This window comes from Bubalus kerabau, chromosome 14 (genome assembly GCF_029407905.1).
Source record: "Bubalus kerabau isolate K-KA32 ecotype Philippines breed swamp buffalo chromosome 14, PCC_UOA_SB_1v2, whole genome shotgun sequence".
NCBI lineage: Eukaryota > Metazoa > Chordata > Mammalia > Artiodactyla > Bovidae > Bubalus > Bubalus kerabau.
The window spans coordinates 39216040-39237572 of NC_073637.1; the positions used below are offsets into that span (position 1 = coordinate 39216040).

The following is a 21533-nucleotide window of genomic DNA, read 5'->3' on the forward strand; positions in this document are numbered from 1 at the left end:
CACTTACCAAGTAGAAGACCATGGGGATGTTATTTACCTGATAAGTTTTATTCTTTTGTTGCCCAGGAGACAGCAATGTGTATTTTTTTTTTTTTTTTAAGATTTATTTATTTTGGCTGTGCTGGGTCTTCCTTGCTGCATGTGCTTTTCTCCAGTTGCGGTGAGTGAGTGCTACTCTCTAATTGCCGTGTGCAGGCTACTCACTGTGGTGGCTTCTGCTGCTGCTGAGCACGGGCAGAAGGGCAGGTGGGCTGCCCCTAGGGCAGGTGGGCTCAGTAGTTGCAATGCCCCAGCTCTAGAGCACAGGGCTCAGTAGTTGTGGCACATGGGCTTTCTTGCTCTGCGACATGTGGGATCTTCCCAGACCAGGGATGGAACCAGTGTCCTCTGCGCTGCCAGACGAATTCTCAACCACTGGACCACCAGGGAAGCCCTATAACGTGTGTTTAATGTCATAGTATGCACAAAGCCCTTTAAAGCAGGGCCTGACCCGTGGTAGGTCTCCCGTGCAAGGACATCATCTCCTGCCATGTTTTCCTCCTAGAACTCTTTCCTATGCTTCTTCCCCTCTTTTTCACCTCTGCCAGTTCCTTCAAACGTGGTGCATCCTCCCTAAGTGTGCCCTAGTCCTTGGTTAATGACTTCTAGCGCTCAAGCCTAGCATTCAAATACTTGTTCAATGCTTTGAATGAGAACATGCCCTTCATACCAGCAATATGGAAGGACAAGCCTCCCACATTTGTGCCTTTGCTGCGCTCCTCCTGCTCCCTGCAGTCCATCCTCCTGTGAGCAAGTCATCCTTCAGTTCAGTTCAGTCTCTCAATCATGTCTGGCTCTTTGTGACCCCATGAATCGCAGCACGCCAGCCCTCCCTGTCCATCACCAACTCCTGGAGTTCACCCAAACTCATGTGCATCAAGTCGGTGATGCCATCCAGCCATCCAATTCTTTGGCCACCTCATGCAAAGAGTTGACTCGTTGGAAAAGTCATCATTCAGATCCTTCCAAAATCACCTTCTTGAGACCATTTTGCAGCTCCTCTGAGCAGGCCAGCTCTTTTTCTTCTCTCTCCTCTGACATGATAGGTGTATTAGATTGTTTTTGAACCTGATTCTATATGCCAAACAGTATCTTGTATAAGGCCAGGCTCTGTGTCTCATTCATCTTTGTAGTCCCAGCATCCAACAGCCAACAGGTGGAAGTAAATGCTTTCGGAATAAATGGATGAGTTGATGCTTTTAGAAATGGCACTGAAGTGGTCAGAAGTGTCATTCCCTCTTATTCAGGTCGTTATAGTTCATTGAAAACTTGATCTCTGCTGTAACTTTTTCTTACAATTAATTTTAAGGCTTTGGTTATCCACTTGCTAATTAAGAGATGGGGGGGAGAGAGATCATGGGTGTGTTACATTTAAGCCCCAAATCGAATAAATTTTTTAAATTTCATTTATTTAATTTAGTTTTGGCTACACTAGGCAGCATGTGACAAACATGCTTACAGTGAAAACACCAGACGTGGGAAAATCCATACATGCAGTATTAGAAATGTTTATATGAATAGTAAAAGACTTTTGTTTTTCTCATTAAGTTGGCATGCAGAGAACCAGAAAAGCGGCTGGTAGTGCGGGAAAAAAATTCCAGAGAGAGAATTTATCATCTGGCTTTATTCTACCATTGTTACTCTAATTCCCAATACTTTTCTTTGTGCCTTGCTTGTAATTATTTACATTTTCTTGAAATAGAAAAAATGTGTAACATCTCTGAACACAGGGGCGTGGGATAGCAGGTGTTTCTTCTTAAATAAGTTCAATTACGTCTCCTAACCCTTTTTAATTGTGTCTATTTTGAAAGGTATCATTTAGCACTTTGTCATCTTTCCTTCTTGTCCTATCCCCTCTTCAAAAGGCTTCATTATTCTTTCTCCCTTCCCATTTATAAAGGAGCGGGTGGCGGGGGGAGGGGGGGTGGAGAATAAACATTCTAGCTGTTTATACTTTCTCACTCTTTCATCTCTTTGGTACTTGTGATTGCATTCTGAATTAGTAATATATTGCAGTTGTAATAAACCATCCCCAGGGAAATCCCTGGTAGTCCAGTGGTTAGGATTTGGCACTTTCACACTGGGGTTCAGGTTCCACCCCTGGTAAGGGAACTAAGATCCCGCAAGTTATGCAGCATGGAAACGAATGAATGAATAAAATAAGCTCTCCCCACATTTAGTGACTGAAAACAACAGAGGTTTATTTAGTTCAGGCAGTCTGGGAAAGGCTCAATAACTTTATATTTAACTGCTCCCACAGTTATCAGCTAGGACAGCTCACAGGCTGGGAGCCCAAACCAGGTAAGGACACACTCACTCACACCTGTGGTTGGTGCTGGCCGTCTACTGGGACCTCATCTGAGGCTGTCGGCCAGAACACCTACCTGTGGCCTGTGAGCTGCTTGGCTTCCTCAAAACACAGTGGCTCGGTTCCAAACAACAAGAAGTCAAAGACACGTGTTCTTTTAAGGCCTGGACTCAGCAGCTGGCACAACTGTGCTGTGAACTCTGCCATATTCTATTGGTCCAAGAGTCCCAGGGCCCAGATTCAAGGGGTGAGACCAGACTGCCAAAGAATTTTAGAGTCACGTTTAAACTCTACACACTCACTGAAATATATCTCCTTGTCTGTTCACTCTTTTGCTCTCGTGTTAAAATAACGATGGCATTGAAAATGTCTTTTCATGGACACCTGGGTCTGTGTGTATCATGGCGACTGATTTCTCATTGAACGTGTCCCTCGCCCACTGAAGACACCTGAATGATGGAGGCTACAAAAACCGGGTTCCAGAGGGCTTAGTACACTTTTCTAGTCCACTCCCTGCCTCAGGCCAAGGGGGAGACTTCGGGCAAGTCAGGTAGTCAGCAGCTGCAGCAGTGGGAGAGAGGAACAGGTAGGTTGGATGCTGGAGGAGAGGCCCAGGCTGTAACGTGCAATTGTAACACCGAGTCACGCTGTGTTTCTGGAATGTGTGCAGTTGGACGTGCGCCATGTGGCCAGTGAGGAGGTGAGAAGTGACCCAGGGAGGGACCGACAGAGGCAGGGTCAAGACAGGGTCAAGCCAACTGGCAATGTCAAGAGGATATATCACCCAGGACAGGGACTGCTCCTTCCTCTCCCATCCCTTTCTCAGCATCTCTGTTGCACTTAGTTGCTCAGTCATGTCTGACTCTTTGCAACCCCACAGACTGTAGCCCACCAGGCTCCTCTGTCCATTGGGGATTCTCCAGGCAAGAAAACTGGAGTGGGTTGCCATGCTCTCCTCCAGGGAATCTCCCCAACCCAAGGATTGAACCCAGATCTCCCACATTGCAGGCAGATTCTTGACTGTCTGAGCCACCAGGGAAGCCACCAGGCAGGCGCATTTTTTCATTTACTCATTCAGTGTTCATGTTGTGCCTGGGGCAACCCCAAAATATGGCAGCTTGGCGTGAGGAGTATGTTAAACTAAAGGAATTTGAGAAACAGCATGTAATGGAAAAACTTTCTGACCTTCTCCTGAAACAGGTCATAAACCCTCATGTGAAACATGCCCTCTTTATACCCAGAGGAAAGAGCATCCTTATCTTCCAAAGATGAAAGGACACGGAGAGGAACCTGCATGAACAAGCCTTGCTCAGCTTCGGCCAGTTTACTCCCCTTCCCTCATAACCTCTGTCCCATCACATCTTTCCCCAACGTTCCACTGTTCATCAAACCTAGCATAAAAGTTTGCAGGTTTAATTGTTTCTTTGGGTCCTCATTGCCTTATGAAAACTTCTGTGTTGTGTAAAAGTTGTGTCCAATAAATTTGCATGCTTTTCTCTTGCTGATCTGCCTTTTATTATCGGGGTCCCAGTCGAGAACTCGGCAGTAGGGGAGACAAAGATCTATTTCCTGCACTACAGCTGCCAGTGACAGTGATGTCTGTCAGGGTGTTAAAATTGTCTGGTGCCACTCTGTACCCCTGCCACTATACGGGGCCAGCAGATTTGTCTGCCTCACCGACCCAAGTTCCAGTGTGCTACCCTCTGATACTGAAAACTTAGCTGCTGTGCAAATCAAATCTCAGAGACAGATTTTGAGGTGCAATAGTAAATAATAGCTTTATAGCTTCCATGGGCAAAGAGGGACACAGCAGACTTGTGCCCTCAAAAACTGTGTCTTCCACCAGGGTAGGGGGGTGGGAGTATTTGGCGAAGAGTCTTATAGCAGTGCTTCAAAGGTGGGGTTGCTGATAAGGGTCAGTATGTGCAGGGTAAGCACTCCTTTAATTTGGCCTCAGGTGGTCTCCTAATGAGCTTCTGTGGGTCTCAGAATGCTCAAACTGTGACTTTCCTTGGAATAAACAATGCTTCATCGAGTATCTCCCATTTAGGGTTTAGTTCTATAGAAGAGTTTAAAGATATTGTCATATATTCTCTGAGGCAGAACCAAGACTCTCTCCCAAGGCTGCATTATTGATTCTTGACTGCTCCTCCCTTGTCTCCTTCTCCCCTCCCTGATTAGTAACTGTTTGAACCTACCCTCTGAAACTCAGGGAAGGTCATAGAAGCTGAAGCCTGTTACTTACAAGCTAGAAGCAGGGAACACAGAAAGGCCTCTGTGCCCAGGAGCCCCACAGGGTCCTGTTTGGTTTCACATCCATCCTGCCAACTGCCCTCCGACAGACACACACCCACACACACACCCACACACACACACAGGGTCCTGTCTGGTTTCACATCCATCCTACCAACTGCCTTCCAACACACACACACACACACACACACACACACACATTTCATTTCTTAAGACCTGATATACAGCTTCTGTCCAGTACCTGCTGACCTCTAAGCCTACACTTACCTGCATCCTCATCTCTTAGGATATCTTCCCCTAAAAGTGATGCCAGCTGTCCGCAGCCTCACTGCAGCCTCAACACTTGGCTGCTGACCCTCTGCCATTCCAACCTTTCAGGGCTCTATGCTCCTAGCTCCCTAATTTGCTTGCAACTGCACTAAGGAGTGTCTCCTTGACCTTCTAAGACTCACACTGGCAAGACCACTACTAGGCTAAACACTATGGAAGGTAAAGGAGTCTTTCCATAAACCCACTTAAACATTCCGGTCATCATAATTCTATAAGCACTCACGTTTCTCCATTCACTCCACTAAGTGGCCCAAGAGGCAGCATTTCACCAAACTGGCTGGTACTCAGTGCACAGGGCTCCCACGTCAAGACTCGCAAAGTTCTCTTCTCCGTCTTCTGACATACTTTACCGCTCCTATGCATTAGGCTTTGGGTCCCCAGTGAAGGGGGTTGAGCCTATGGACACTGGCCCTTCTGTCAATCTTTATCTTAACTAACCTGCCTGAGATTTGCATCAAGTGGTTGCAGGTCAGGTTTTTCATTATAAACTTTGCTTTCCAGCTTTTAAAATGCCTCCAAACTGGGGTAAACAGAGCTGACCTATTTGGGTGTCTCACTGGCCTGGCCAACCTTTGAGAGCACAGTGGTAAGACCTCTGTTTTAACCCCATCAATGTCAGTTTTATGCAACCCATTTTTAAATAACCGTCTAAAGCTTTCCACCTGGCTGAGATGAATTCCATGGCCCTTCTTTTTCTTTTGTCTTACACTCCATCAATATTGCCTTTATTCACATTATTTCTTAATAACAATGTTAAAGTTTTCATACTTCTAAGACCAGTCCCTTGACTCTTTCCTTCGCCTCTCCCCATTAATTAATTAATTAATTAATCTAATGTTTTTATAAGCATCTGCAAGACCCATGAGGGGAAGCTAAGAAAGCAAATTCCAGATTCTTGCTTGATTATACATCACTAAGTTTATATGAGGTACCAGGAGATGTGGGTTCAATTCTTGGGTGGGGAAGACCCCCTTGAGAAGGAAATGGCAACCCACTCCAGTATTCTTGCCTGGGAAATCCCATGGACAGAGGAGCCTGGGAGGCTACAGCCCATGGCTTTACACAAGAGTTGGACACGACTCAGGAACTAAACAACAGTTCAGTTCAGTTCAGTTCAGTTCAGTCACTCATTTGTGTCTGACTCTTTGCGACCCCATGAACCAGAGCATGCTAGGCCTCCCTGTCTATCACCAACTCCCAGAGTCCACCCAAACCCATGTCCATTGAGTCGGTGATGGCATCCAACCATCTTATCCTCTGTCGTCCCCTTCTCCTCCTGCCCTCAATCCTTCCCAGCATCAGGGTCTTTTCAAATGAGTCAGCTCTTTGCATCAGGTGGCCAAAGTATTGGAGTTTCATCTTCAGCATCAGTCCTTCCAATGAACACCCAGGACTGATCTCCTTTAGGATGAACTGGTTGGATATCCTTGCAGCTCAAGGGACTCTCAAGAGTCTTCTCCAACACCACAGTTCAAAACCATCAATTCTTTGGCACTCAGCTTTCTTTATAGTCCAACTCTCACATCCATACATGACCACTGGAAAAACCATAGCCTTGACTAGACGGACCTTTGTTGACAAAATAATGTCTCTGCTTTTTAATATGCTGTCTAGGTTGGTCATAACTTTCCTTCCAAGGAGCAAGTGTCTTTTAATTTCATGGTTACAGTCACCATCTGCAGTGATTTTGGAGCCCAGAAAAACAAAGTCAGCCACTGTTTCCACTGTTTCTCCATCTATTTGCCATGAAGTGATGGGACTGGATGCCACGATCTTTGTTTTCTGAATGTTGAGCTTTAAGCCAACTTTTTCACTCTCCTCTTTCACTTTCATCAAGAGGCTCTTTAGTTTTTCTTCACTTTCTGCCATAAGGGTGGTGTCATCTGCATATCTGAGGTTATTGATATTTCTCCCAGCAATCTTGATCCCAGCTTGTGCTTCTTCCAGTCCAGTGTTTCTCATGATGTACTCTGCACACAAGTTAAATAAGCAGGGTGACAATATACAGCCTTGACGAACTCCTTTTCCTATTTGGAACAAGTCTGTTGTTCCATGTCCAGTCCTAACTGTTGCTTCCTGACCTGCATACAGGTTTCTCAAGAGGCAGGTCAGGTGGTCTGGTATTCCCATCTCTTGAAGAATTTCCCACAGTTTATTGTGATCCACACAGTCAAAGACTTTGGCATAGTCAACTAAACAACAACAAGATTATTTGAGGTACCTAGGCAAAAGTGGCCCCCTTAACGACAACATTTACCATGATTCAGGCGACGGGCAGTCAGCAGGTGAATATCCTGTCAGGAAGGCACTCCCACGTGGATGCGTATGAAGCACAGCAGGCGCTTCACCTGGAGTGCTCCACTGGTGTTTATAGAGGGAGTTGGCAGTCTTTCTTCTCAGGGTAAACAGATCTTACATGGCTTGTATCCAGTTCACAAGCCTGGCTGTTCCCTCAGGAACACCCTGCTTTGTGTCTTGATCAAGTATAGTTTTCTGTGATCTGTCGACTAAAAACAATGCTCACCCTAAAAGCTGAGAATTATATTTTATTCAGCAAACTCTGAGGACTTAAGCCCAGGAGATAACTCCAAGGGGCTTTCTGAAGAGGTAAGAGGGGAGCCAGAATATTTAGTTTTTGCAAGAAATGAGGTGGTAAGAACATCAAAACATCACTGTTAATTAAAGAAAAATAGACATCTCAAATCAATGAAGTTAGCACTTTTCTTTGTATAGGAAGATGCAAGAGTCTGGGTTCTTTGAAATCATTCCTTGGATATGTAGATATATACCTTATCATTCAGGAAAAAAAAAAAAAGTTGCTTGTCTTATCAGTAAAAAAAAAAAAAAAGGACAATCTTACAGCCATCAAGTCATCACATTGCAGCTGGCCTGATGGTGAGCCCTAAGGGAGCTCAGGGTAGAAACAGGAAGCCAAGCCATCAGACACTGCAGCCGACACCCCCACCACAGAGCACCCTGAGAGACTCAGGGTGAGAAAGTACAGATCCTGACCCCAGACAGCTGAGGTGCACATCAAAAGAATGATTTCAATGAGTCCTGACTTTTGCATCTCCCATATAGAGAAAGGCATTAAATTCCTTAAGTTGAGATGATTGGTTTTCTTTAATCAATAGCCATCTTTTAATGTTCTGATTTATTGTCTTTGTTGCAAAAAGTCCTTTATATTGTGGTCCTCCCTTACCTCTTCAGTGCAGTCTCTCAGAGCCGAGATGCTGTGTCCTGGGCTTAAGTGCTCAGTTTTGTCTACCAAATAAAACATGATTCTCAACTTTTAGGTTATGCATTTTTTTTCCAGCCAACAACCTTAACTATCTAGGGACAGAATCCTTATTTTCTCCATCCTGAATCCATTGGGGGTGGAGGAGGGGACGGCTGCAGTGGCTGATGGCTTGATGGCTGTTTACTGATACAGCAGGTGACATTCTTTGTCCACAGTTTAATAGTGAGGCGTGTGTGCCTGGCTAAGTCACTTCAGTCATGTCCAGCTCTCTGCAACCCTATGGACTGTAGCCCGCCAGGCTCCTGTGTCCATGGGATTCTCCAGGCAAGAATACTGGAATGGGCTACCATTTCCTCCTCTAAGGGATCTTCCAGAACCAGGGGTCAAACCCACATCTCTTACAACTCCGGCACTGGCAGGCAGGTTCTCTAGCACTAGCACCGCCTGGCCAGTCCCATAGCGAGCCTTGGGTCATGGATAAACCCAAACAGGCTCTTGCATCTGCAGCCTTCAAAACCAAAGATGCTCCTGCTACATTACTCTCACAATACGTTTTAGTAAAGGTTCTTCAACAGCTGCAGAGAGACTTTCCTGGTGGTCCAATGGTCAAGACTCCATGCTTCCACTGCAGGGGGCATGGGTTCAATCCCTGACCAGGGAACTAAGATCCTGCATGCCGTGTAGCACGGCCAAAAAGTAAATAATAGTTTTTGTTTTTTTTTTTAAAGCTGCTGATACCAATCCACAAAATGGAATTTTGTCACACTGTACTCCATGCTTGGCTGTGCCCTCTCCCACATGGAGGTGTGCAGTCAAGGGGTTGGGAGTGTGAGGCTAAAAGTTCTAACACTTTAGCTAAGACTTGATTTTCCTGGTGACCAACCCAGCTACTCATCATCTCATTAACATTAAAAAACAGACACACTCATCACTCAGGACATTCCAAGAATCTTAGAAGTTCTTGTGTCGTTGTTGTTCAGTCGCTAAGTCGTCCAACTCTTTGTGACCCCATGAACTGCAGCACACCGGGCTTCCCTGTCCTTCGCTATCTCCCAGAGTCGTGTCCATGGAGTCTGTGATGCCATACAACCATCTCATCCTGTCGTCTCCTTCTCCTCCTGCCTTCAACCTTTCCCAATATCAAGGACTTTTCCAATGAGTGGGCTCTTTGCATCAGGTGGCCAAAGTATTGGAGCTTCAGCTTCAGCATCAGTCCTTTCAGTGAATATTCAAGGTTGATTTCCTTTAGGATTGACTGGCTTGATCTTTCTGGTGTCCTGCATTGCAGGCGGATTCTTTACCAACTGAGCCACAAGGGAAGCCCTCTCTGGTGTCAGGGAAGACTAAATATTATAACAAAAGACACTCCTATTCCCCCATCATTTAGGAAATTACAAGAGTTTCAGGAGCACTGTGTCAGAAACTTGGGGCAAAGATCAAATATATATTTCTTATTATATGACAAATGCCTTTTGTGAGAATTTAAAAAATATAACTCCTCTGGGTGGTCACAGTTCCACAGACGCAAATGTTATTGAGTAAATATCACCTTTGTGCCAAGAAAATGGGTATAAGGAGAAGATGCAATGGATCTCCAACCCCACTAGGCTCTCAGCTAGGGCTTTGTGAATGGGTAGCCTGAAATGGTAACCACTCTGTTTCCATGCTGTGGACTCAGTCAGTTGTCTGAAGCCAGCTGGTGGCTGACAATACTCTGAGGTCAGAAATGATCTAACCCTTCCCATTCCACTCCCAAGTTAGTGCCATTTTTCCACTTCATTCAGTGAGCGACTGTCTGTCTCCCCTTATAGAACAAAAGGAATCAAAACACTCATCACTGGATCCTATAAGGTCAGTTTTTCCAGCACTTCTTTTAGCAGCAGACTCAATGGATACTGTCAGAATTATTCTTGGATCCCCTAAATTCAGACTATAAAGCCAGAACCAGTCGAAAACAGGGTTAACAGTATCAAGTATGGAATCTTTTGAGCAAATTCCAGACCTTAAATAGGACTGATCTAGAATACCATGTACTATAATTCCATGCAATCATTTCAACAGACATTAATAGATGTTATGTGGCGAATGGGTTCTCTGATTAAATGTGTCTAAGAAGCTGTTAGACACATTCTTTAACAAAGTTAGAGAAGCTTATTTACTGCAGAATTTCTCAGAGACTTTCTTCTGCCAATATAGATGAAGTTTCCAAGAAGGGATAGGTTATGTTCTGTTTCCCAAACTTATTTGGCTATAGGACCTCTTTGGCAGGGAGCACATCCATGGAGCACATTTTGGGAAACATTTAGGCATGGTTGAAAAATCAAGCAGAGAGACTCTGCCTGTAGATGGAGCTAAAGACACCAATTCCCAGCTAGGAACTGAAAGACTACTGGTAAAATAAGACATTGCTAATTCCCCTGGTATCTTTACTTATCAACAGATCATTTTTAAAAATAAAATTTATTTTTTTTTAGAGCAGTCTTAGATTCATAGCAAAGTTGAGCAGAAGGTACAGAGGTTCCCCATTCATCCCTTGCCCCACACAAGCATAGCGTCCCCCATCATCAACATCTACACCTGCACCAACATCCTGTTTAGATTTGTGATGACTGACACCTCGCGATCACCCAGAGTCCACAGCTTACATTAGGGTTCACTGTGTATGTTGTACTTTTCAAGGGTCTGGCCAAAGGTATAATGACCTACATCCACCAACTGACCATGTTTTCATAGGTCTTCTCTCCGTTCTCTGTACTCGATTTTTTCATTTGTTTTGTTTTGGCCACCACATGCAGCATGGGGATCTTAGTTCCCTGACCAGGGATTGAACCCGTGCCCCCTGCATTGGCAAGGCAGAGTCAACCACTAGATCTTCAGGAAAGTCCCTGGTACTCTGTTTTCTTAACTCTAAGATCTAAAATGTCAAATTTGAAAGCACTATTGATGGCCCAATGTCTAAAAAAGATAAAGTTTGATGCTTTAAAGCAATTACAGCCTATGGGCCAAAATTAGCCTGCTGACTGCTTTTGTAAATAAAATGTATTCAAAATATAGCCACACACTTTCATTTACATATTGTCTATGGTTGCTTTCATGAATCTACAGAGTTGTTGCTGCTGCTGCTGCTAAGTCGCTTCAGTCATGTCTGACTCTGTGCGACCCCATAGACGGCAGCCCACCAGGCTCCCCCGTCCCTGGGATTCTCCAGGCAAGAACACTGGAGTGGGTTGCCATTTCTTTTTCTAATGCATGAAAGTGAAAAGGGAAAGTGAAGTCGCTCAGTCGTGTCCGACTCTTCAAGACCTCATGATTGCAGCCTACCAAGCTCCTCTGTCCATGGGATTTTCCAGGCAAGAGTACTGGAGTGGGGTGCCATTGCCTTCTCCGCCACAGAGTTGAGTAGTTGCAATAGAGTTTGTAGGATCGTCCCCTCCACCAACTGAAAATATTTACTGTCTGGCTCTTTATTAAAAAGTTTGCCAGCCCTCACTGAAAAGAGAAAATAGAAGGTGGTGTTAGTTCTGTATTCAGTCTTTTTCAAAGTCATATTTCAATGAATTTTGCTAGTTTACACTTTAAATGATGCGATTAATTATATTTTGTTTGCATTAGCCATCTCTGTGTATTCTGCAAGTTTTCCTTTCTCTCTCTTTTTTTCATTCTTTGACCACACCGCAGCACACAGGATCTTAGTTTCCTGATCAAGGATTGAACCCAGACCCCATGTATCCTCTGCCGTGGAAGTGTAGAGTCTTAACCACTGGACCACCAGGGAAATCCCTCCTTCCTCTTTTCTCAAAGAGCTCTCCCCTTCTTCTGTCAATTGGAAAAAAAAAAAAGCACAACCTAGGAATTCCCCAGCAGTCCAGTGGTTAAGTCCAATGTTAACAAATGTACAACATAAAAGTTGCAAGTTAAGATTTACTTGGAGACTTTACTGGGGACGATAGCTGGGGAGGCAGCCTCTCATATAGCTCTGAAGAATTGCTCCAAGGAAATCAGGGAGGAGCCAGGATATATTTGAGTTTTGCTGGAAAAAAAAAAAAATGTGGCCAAATATGAAAAGATTACTGCTAATCACAGAAACAGACATCTAGAGTTAATGATTTTAGTGGGTTTTTATGTCTGGGAAGATACAGGAGTCTGGGCTCATTGAAAATTTTCCTCAGATATGCATCTTAACAGTCTGGGGCCAGTATTCAGAACACAGAATGTTTCCTATCTGTCTCTATTCTGAATTCCCCTAAGGACACACTGATGTGGGGAGTGGGGATTGGTGGCTGCAGTGGCTGATGGCTTGATGGCAGTATTCTTTGTTTATCGGAATGGCAGGCAGCATTATCTTGCCATATTCCCATAATACACCTCCCTCCTAAATATGAAAGGTACATAGAAACCATTTTTTTTTTTTCAAATTAATACTTCTGGTTATAAATGGCAGGTCGAACACATCCATTTATCTCTCATCTTCCCAACATCCTCTTATAATGAAGTCAAAGAACCTGAAAATTCTAAGCTCATGAAGAAAAATTTTCAAAAAACACCAGTGAACAAAAAATAGTTAAGAAAGTTGAGAATATGTACAGAGGATGAAGAAGTGCTGACAAATATCATCACCTGTTAGCCAAGAAAGCAGAACCTAAGTGCCTAGTGGAAAATGAACTTATTTAACAAGAAGAATCCAGGAACAGCCCAGAAACTGAGGCATCAGGTAGTGCTTAAAGGGGATAAGGCATTGAGCTCACAGCATAAGAACTGATTGAAAAACAGGAGCCATTAAATGAGTTTGTACTCCTGCAACAAACAGCTGAACAACTCTTGTTTAGTTCCCCAAGGAGATGGGAGGCTTATTCTCCAGGGAAATTGATCCATAGCGGCTAAGAGTGACCAGACGACTAAGCTGTCCCCAGAGTATAGTCAGCAGACACTTTCTTGTACCTGAACTGCCCCTAGTTTTTTCCCTTTACTTAGGCTGGAATCTGCTTAGTCTGAGATCCTGTTTCAATTACAGAGGACAACGCCTTAGGGAAGTTCTTAAACCTCCTGTGCTGGTGTGTTCTCAGTCACTTATCCGACTCTTTGAGACCCTATGGACTGTAGCCCACCAGGTTTCTCTGTCCGTGAGATTCTCCAGACAACAATACTGGAGTAGGTTGCCATGCAGTCCTCCAGGGCATCTTCCTGACCCAGGGATCTAACCCACATCTCTTATGTCTTCCACATTGGCAGGCAGGTTCTTTACCTGGAAGCACCACCTGGGAAGCCTTGACAAGGATCAAAATCATCTGAAAGTTTATGAAAACACTGAGCCCCACCCAGAACCTTCAAGGGTTCTGATATGGTAAGTCTACAGCAGGCCAGAAAATTTGCTTTTCTAACAATATTCTAGGTGATGCTAATGAACCATTACCCTAGAAATGTGCGTAAGTAGAAGGAAACCAGATCCCTGAACAATCAGATGGAAGGAACAGTCTATTTACTCAAGCTTGACAGATATTCAAAAGAGAACTTTGTTCTTCAAGCCACTGAACTTTGGATCCCTATCTGGCGTTCTATGCTTATGAACAGCCACACCTCGCTTCTGGAACTGCGGCAGGCAAGCTGACACCTAGGCAAGAGACTAGAGATTTCCCTATAGAATTTGGTTGGCTGCAGAGAAACAATTTATAGATACTGCTGGAGTTACCCAACAACAAACAAAAGCAATAACACTCAGGCTTATCGCCTTATCATATGCAGTAAATCCTACACATCAATAAGCCTTGCCCATGCACAGGGCATGAAATTAAAAGACACTTGCTCCTTGGAAGAAAAGCTATGACAAACCTAGACAGAGTATGAAAAAGCAGAGACATCACTTTGCTGACAAACATCCACATAGTCAAAGTTACGGTTTTCTCAGTAGTCATGTACAGATGTGAGTGAAAGTGAAGTCGCTCAGTCGTGTCCGACTCTTTGCGACTCCATGGATTGTAGCCTACCAGGTTCCACCATCCATGGGGTTTTCCAGGCAAGAATACTGGAGTGGGCTGCCATTTCCTTCTCCAGGAGAGCTTCCTGACCCAGGGATTGAACCGGGTTTCCCACAAGTTGGCATTGTAGGCAGACGCTTTACCATCTGAGCCACCAGGGAAGATCTTACAGATGTGAGAAGTGGACCCAAAAGAAGGCTGAGGACCAAAGAATTGATGCTTTCAAACTGTGGTGCTGGAGAAGACTTTGAGAGTCGCTTGATTGCAAGGAGATAAGACCAGTCAATCCTAAAGGAAATCAATCCTGAATATTCATTGGAAGGACTGATGCTGAAGCTGAAGCTCCAATACTTTGGCCATCTGATGCAAAGAGGTGACTCACTGGAAAAGACCCTGATGCTGGGAAAGATTGAGCGCAGGAGGAGAAGGGGGCGACAGAGGATGAGATGGTTGGATGACAGCAACTGACTCAATGGACATGAGTTTGAGCAAACTCTGAGAGATGATGAAGGACAGGGAAGCCTGGCATGCTGCAGTCCCTGGGGTCACAAAGAATCGGACACAACTTAGTGACTGAATAACAACAACATGCACAGGGACCTAGCCAACTTTTTGTGCCTACCAGACACAGGAAGAAAGTATCTAACATGAAAGAAAATGACCGAAAATGAAAATAGGGGAAAAAATAGGACTAAGATGAGAGACGATGCAAGGAACAGAAGTTTGTTTTTTTTTAATTACCATTAATCAGAGTTTAGAGTCAATACTGTATCCTTTAAAAAGAATTAGATGTTTTGGCTTCCCTAGTGGCTCAGTTGGAGAAGGCAATGGCACCCCACTCCAGTACTTTTGCCTGGAAAATCCCATGGACGTCGGAGCCTGGTGGGCTGCAGTCCATGGGGTCGCTAGGAGTCGGACACGACTGAGTGATTTCCCTTTCACTTTTCACTTTCATGCATTGAAGAAGGAAATGGCAACCCACTCCAGTGTCCTTGCCTGGAGAATCCCAGGGATGGGGGAGCCTGGTGGGCTGCCGTCTATGGCGTCGCACCGAGTCGGACACGACTGAAGTGACTTAGCAGCAGCAGCAGCAAGTGGCTCAGTGGGAAAGAATCAGCCTGCCAATACAAGAGACATGGGTTCAATTCCTGGTGGAAGAAGATCTCGCCTGCCATGGAGTAACTAAGCCCACCCAGTGTGCCACAACTACTGAGCCTCTGCTCTAGAGCCAGGAAACTGAAACTACTGAGTCCAGGTGCTGCAACTACTGAAACCTGAGCCCTAGAGCCCCTGCTCAGCAACTAGAGAAGTCACTACAATGAGAAGCCCATGCACTGTGACTAGAGTAGCCCCCGCTCACCACAACTAGAGAAAATCCTCTGCAGGAAGGAAGACCCAGCACAGCCAAATAGATACATAAAATTATATAGAAAAAGAATTGGATGCTTCCCTACAGGAAAAAAAACCCAGATGGAACAGTCGCCTCCTGGTGGTTGAGTGAGGTAATACACCATTCCGGGCTTGGGTCCAGCCAGCCAGGGACTTCACAAAGTGTGACCATGTCTCCACACTCGAGTGTTGTCTATGCAGAAGAAACTAAGGACCCAACCAAAGTCTCCCCACTGACTGGGCCCTCTGAGCTACCCCTCCCCCTGTATGGAACAGAAAGTCATGATGTTTTAAAGCAGAGCCAGAGAAAGCCAAGCCCCTCCTGTTTTGGTATTTCAGAGCTATAAAAATGGTGAAGGGGAAAAAAAAAAGAATTAAATGCTTAAAAAAAAATTTATAACCTGAAAGAATGTGTTCTTAGAAATTTAAAATAACTGAAGTAAACATTAAAGCAAAAGAATGAAAAACAAATATAAAACATGAAAAATAAATAAGCAAAAAGGTAAACAATAGTTTTGAAAGAGGAAAAAAAGACTTGTAGAGACTCAGTTAAGGAAATGAAACATCCCTCTACTGAGGGCTCCAAAAACAGAAGATGAGGGGTGGAAATTACCAAAGAAACAGTAAAAGAAAATTTCCCCAAGCTGAAGGATAGGAATTTCTAGACTGAAAGAGACCATCAAGCACCCACACATGATTGAAAAAGAGACATATTTAAGAGGGAGGAAACATATGTATACCTATGGCTGATTCAAGCTGATGTTTGGCAGAAACATCAGTATTGCCAAACACAATACTAAAGCAATTATCTTTCAATTAAAAATAAAGAATTTTAAAAAGAGACCCATTTAAAGGCATGTTGTCATGAAATTAGTACTTCAAAAAAATCTTCTGGAACTTTTGTTTCCAAAGAGGAAACATATCACATACAAAAGAATGAGGAAAAAATGGCATTGGCTTCAAACACACACACACAAATTGAAATCCAGAATCGGTAAAGACATGCCTTCAAAAAATTCTGGAAAAACGATCTCCAACTTAGAATTCTATACTCAGCGAAACTGTTAATCATGAATAAAGACAAAAAAAAAAAAACCACGCACAAAAAAAATGAATAAAGACAATTTTTTGTGGCATGCGGGATCTTAGTTCCCTGACCAAGGAACCAAGGATCAAACCCATGCTCCCTGCAGTGGAAGTGCACAGCCCTAACTACTGGACTGCCAGGGAATTCTGGTAAAGACATCTTCAAACCTGAAGGGTTTCACAATTTACCTCCTGTGCCTGCCTTCTCTTTCTACAGGGAGAGTGAAACCAAATGAGAAAGTAAACAAAGAAGAAGAAAAACACAGGATCCAGTAAGCAGGGTCCAGTCTACATGACACACAAAGGGAGTTCCCAGGATGAGGTAAAGGGAAGTGCCTGCATGACCCGCCATGGCTGTGGGGCGGCCCGCGCACAAGCAACCTGGAGCAAACAGGAGACATGGGCCTTGGGGGCATGACTCCTAGAGAAAATGGACCTGATAAATCATCTGTGGAAGACTATTCCCCTTCTGGGCTTCCCTGGTGGCTCAGGTGGTAAAGAATCTGCCCGCAACGCGGGAGACCCAGGTTCAACCTCGGTGGGGAAGATCCCCTGGAGAAGGGAATGGCTACCCACTATTCCAGTATTCTTGCCTGAAGAATCCTAAGGACAGAGAATCCTGGCAGGCTACAGTCCACAGGATTGCAAAGAGTTGGACACAACTGAACAACTTACATCCCCCTTCTGCCAAATATTTTGGCTTTTTCCATGATACCCCTCCTTTCAGTGCCCACTCCTGAGATTACAGACCCCTGCCCCCTGGGATAGCGAGCGTGGCCAAAGAACCTACTTGACCCAACATATCGCGAGTAAACGTGATGAATTACGTGAGTGGAAACTTTAAGAGCCAGTGTGTGCTCTCCCACCAACCGGCTCTGTTCCAAAAAGAGGCTACTCTTCACTCAGTTCCAGAGCAGAGACAGCATGCAGCCAAACTTGGACAGACTTCTATCATGAGAAAAATCAAACAAAACAACTTCTCTCTTGTAAATCTCTGGAATTTGTGGGTAATTTGTTACCACAGCCTGACCTATGTTCTGACTGATACATCATCTGATATGTTTGACCATGTGGAAAAATGTATTGTAAGAATGTGGGAAGACTTAGTGAGAGGTACCTGGAAAATTAAGCGATAACATTCATTTATTTTAAAAATATTTATTAGCTCCTAGCATGTGTCAGGAATTTTTTCCTAAGGTACTAAGAATATGAAAAACAAGAAGGTTAAAGAAACAAATTTTTTTTGGCCATGTCACACAGCATATGCTCGGCAGTAAAAGTGCAGAGTCCTAACCACTGGGCTGCCAGGGAATTCCCAAGTGAAAGTCGCTCAGTCGTATTTGACTCTGTGACCCCATGGACTATACAGTCCATAGAATTCTCCAGGCCAGAATACTGGAGTGGGTAGCTTTTCCCTTCTACAGGGTATCTTCCCAACCCAGGGATCAAATCCAGGTCTCGCACATCAGAGGCAGATTCTTTACCAGTTGAGCCACAAGGGAAGCCCAAGGAGGCGATTATTAGTAATTATTAATGTCAAAAAATGCTTATAGGAAAGAGAAAAAAATCATAACATACTTCTTGCCTCATCAGAGAATAATGTTCACATAGTTACCATATAAGAATTGATGAGAATAAAGGGAGGGTAAGCAGTGAGGTATGGACGTAGTAATCTAAATCCTAATACACCATAATGGGATAATATCTAAAACTGACAAATCGAAAAATAAGTTATAAACATATTATGAAAAAAATAACACAAACTAAGTTAATAAGTTCAGGAAGGTTGCAGAATACAAGATCAATACATAAAATTCAATTGTATTTGTATATACACCAATAAGTAATGTGAAATTGAAAGTATTAATAAAATAACAATTTTATATGAAACAGCATCAAAAAGAATAAAATATTTAGGATTAAATTTGATAAAGGAAGTAAAGACATATATCGTATGTTTAGAATTGGAAGACTTAGAGATCAAGCCAGTCAATCCTAAAGGAAATCAGCCTTAAATATTCACTGGAAGGACTGGTGAAAGCTCCAATAGTTTGGTTACCTGATGTGAAGAGCTGACTCATTAAAAAGACACTAATGCGGGGGAAAATTAAGGGCAAGAGGAGAAGGGGGTGACAGAGAATAAGATGACTGCATGGCATCACCGACTCAATGGACATGAGTTTGAGCAAACTCAGGGAGATAGTGAAGGACAGGGAAGCCTGGCGTGCTGCAGTCCATGGGGTCACAAAAAGCGGGACACGACTTAGCGACTGAAGAACAACAATTGTAAAGATGCTGGTATAAATATGTTGTTTACATCTTTGTTGTAAAGATGGCAATACCACCCAAATTAATTTACAGACTCGATATAATCCCTATCACAATCCAAGCTGGGTTCTTTGCAGGAAATGACAAACTGATCTTAAAATTCATGTGGAAATTCAAGGGATCCCAAAGAACCAAATGGTCTTGAAAAAGAACAAAGCAGGAGGCCACACATTTCTTGATTTGAAAACTGACTACAAAGCTATAAAGTCAAAACAGTGTTACTGGCATAATGATACTTAGAGATGTAACTCAATGGAATAGACTTGAGAGGCCAGAAATAAATCCACACATGTATGGTCAATTAATTTTCATCAAGGGTGTCAAAATCATTCAATGGGGAAAGAACTGTCACTTCAACAACTGGTGTTGGGGCCACATGAATGTGCACAAGTAAAAGAATGAACCTGAATGTCTACCTCACACATACAAAATTAATATTGGTATGGCCAAAAAATTCACAGAAGAAAGCATAGATGTAAATCTTTGTATCCTTGTATCAGACAACTGATTTATAAATATGACGCCAAAACCAGAAGCAAAAGAAAAGAGAAAATAATAGGACTTCACCAAAATTAGAAACTTCTGTGCATGAAAGTGTCAAGAAAGTAAAAAGACAACATACAAAGTGAGAGAAAATATCTGCAAGTCATATATCTAATGGGGATTTATCCAGAATGGGAGAAGGCAATGGCACCCACTCCAGTACTCTTGCCTGGAAAATCCCATGGACGGAGGAGCCTGGTGGGCTGCAGTCCATGGGGTCGCCAAGAGTCAGACACGAGTGAGTGACTTCACTTTCACTTTTCACTTTCATGCATTGGAGAAGGAAATGGCAATCCACTCCAGTGTTCTTGCCTGGAGAATCCCAGGGACGGGGGAGCCTGGTGGGCTGCCGTCTATGGGGTCGCACAGAGTCGGACACGACTGAAGTGACTTAGCAGCAGCAGCAGCAGTATCCAGAATACATAGAGTTCTCACAACTCAACATCAAAATGATAAATAACCCAATTAAAACATAGGGCAATGGAGAGACTGTTAACACGGGGTTTCTTTTTGAGTTCTGTGTTAGATGGTGGTGATGGTGGCACCAAATACTGAAAACCACTGACTTGTACACTTTTAAAAAGGTGAGTGTTACAATGTGTGAATTATATCTCAATTTTTGTAAACATTGAGAGAAAATATCAGTAGACACAGCTAACAGAGATGACAGTGGTAACTTCTAGAGAGCTCCACCTTCTCTACAAACAGAGTGAGCTGGTAACTACTGCTTTTTCTTGCATCTCTTAGTATGTCTGGCATTCAATGCTATAAATATTTATTACTTTGATTTTTAAAAACTTATTTTAAAAACCACTGCATCTCAAAAAAAAAAAAAAAAAAATCACTGCATCTCAACCCCATTCAAGGTCTCAGTGGAGTCTGAGAATGGAATGAAAATACATCATTAATGAATTACGCAATCCTCTTCAAAAAACATGACTTTTTACTTTTGGATAGGAAGGGAGTGGAATCTTGCCTGAACTCTATTTTCTTGAATTAAGACATAGGACAGCTTTGGGGAAAGGATGGCACAGAAATAGAGGTGGCATTAGTTAACTTTAAGTCAATGAAAATCTAAAATCAAGGGGAAATTTAAATGAGTCAAGAGCTTCTTATTTATAAAATTGATTTAAATGGTTATGCTTGAAAATGAGGTTGGAAAAAGGGAGCCACTGGACTTCCCTGGTGGTCCAGGAATTAAGAATCCACCTTCCAATGCCAGGAGAATGGGTTGGATACCTTCTCTGGGAGGATTTCACATGCTGTGGCGCAATAAAACTCGTTAGCCACAACTACTGAGCCCGGAGTCTGAAATAAGAGAAGCTACCACAACAAAGAGTAACCCCTACTCACCACAACTAGAGAAAGGCTGAGAGAAGCAGCAAAGAAGCAGTGGAACCAAAAACAAACAAATAAATACATTTTTTAAAGGGAGCCATTAAGTTATAAAATACCTTCAATTTCCAAATGAAGATAAGAATAAAGCTATCAGAAATAAAGTACTTACCAAGCATTCTCTAGATCAATGTGACTCAAACTAATGGCTTGTATAAAATACAATAAAAATGAATAACTAGAAAAATGAAATTAAGGAATGAATACATACAAGCTACAAAGCCAAATTTTCATTATTAGATTTAACAGACATTGGGCTTCCTCGGTGGTTCAGTGGTAAAGAATCCACCTGCAATGCAGGAGACACAGGAGACGAGAGTGCCATCCCTGGGTCAGGAAGATCCCCTGGAGGAGGGCATGGCAACCCACTCCTATGTTCTTGCCTGGAGAAGCCCATGGACAGAGGAGACTGGCACGCTACAGTCCATAGCATTGCCAAGCACTGGACACGACTGAGGTGACTTCGCATACACGCCTATATACATTAGACAGTGGGCCCAGGCTATATGTGTATACTTACATAGCAAAGGGTAGAAAATATCTAGGGACTTCCCTGGTAGTCCAGTGGTTAGAATGCCACATTTCTACTGCAGAGAACATGGGTTCCAATCCTGGTCAGGGAACTAAGATTCCATAATTTGCATAGTGC

General features: G+C 43.4%; 1 protein-coding gene across 3 annotated transcripts in view; it reads right to left on the reverse strand.

Moving 5' to 3' along the window:
- Positions 1–21533, reverse strand: part of UBE2W (ubiquitin conjugating enzyme E2 W) — a 109087-nt gene that overhangs the window by 9232 nt on the left and 78322 nt on the right. For 2 of the 3 annotated variants that reach the window (XM_055546284.1, XM_055546283.1), the window contains exon 6: positions 11461–11660. The exons of the other annotated variant lie outside the window; for it this stretch is intronic. In XM_055546284.1, coding sequence (XP_055402259.1) covers positions 11476–11660 — 185 coding nt within the window. In that variant the 3' untranslated portion in view covers positions 11461–11475. Of the gene's footprint in view, positions 1–11460; positions 11661–21533 lie in introns of those variants that run through there. 3 annotated transcript variants of the gene reach the window in all.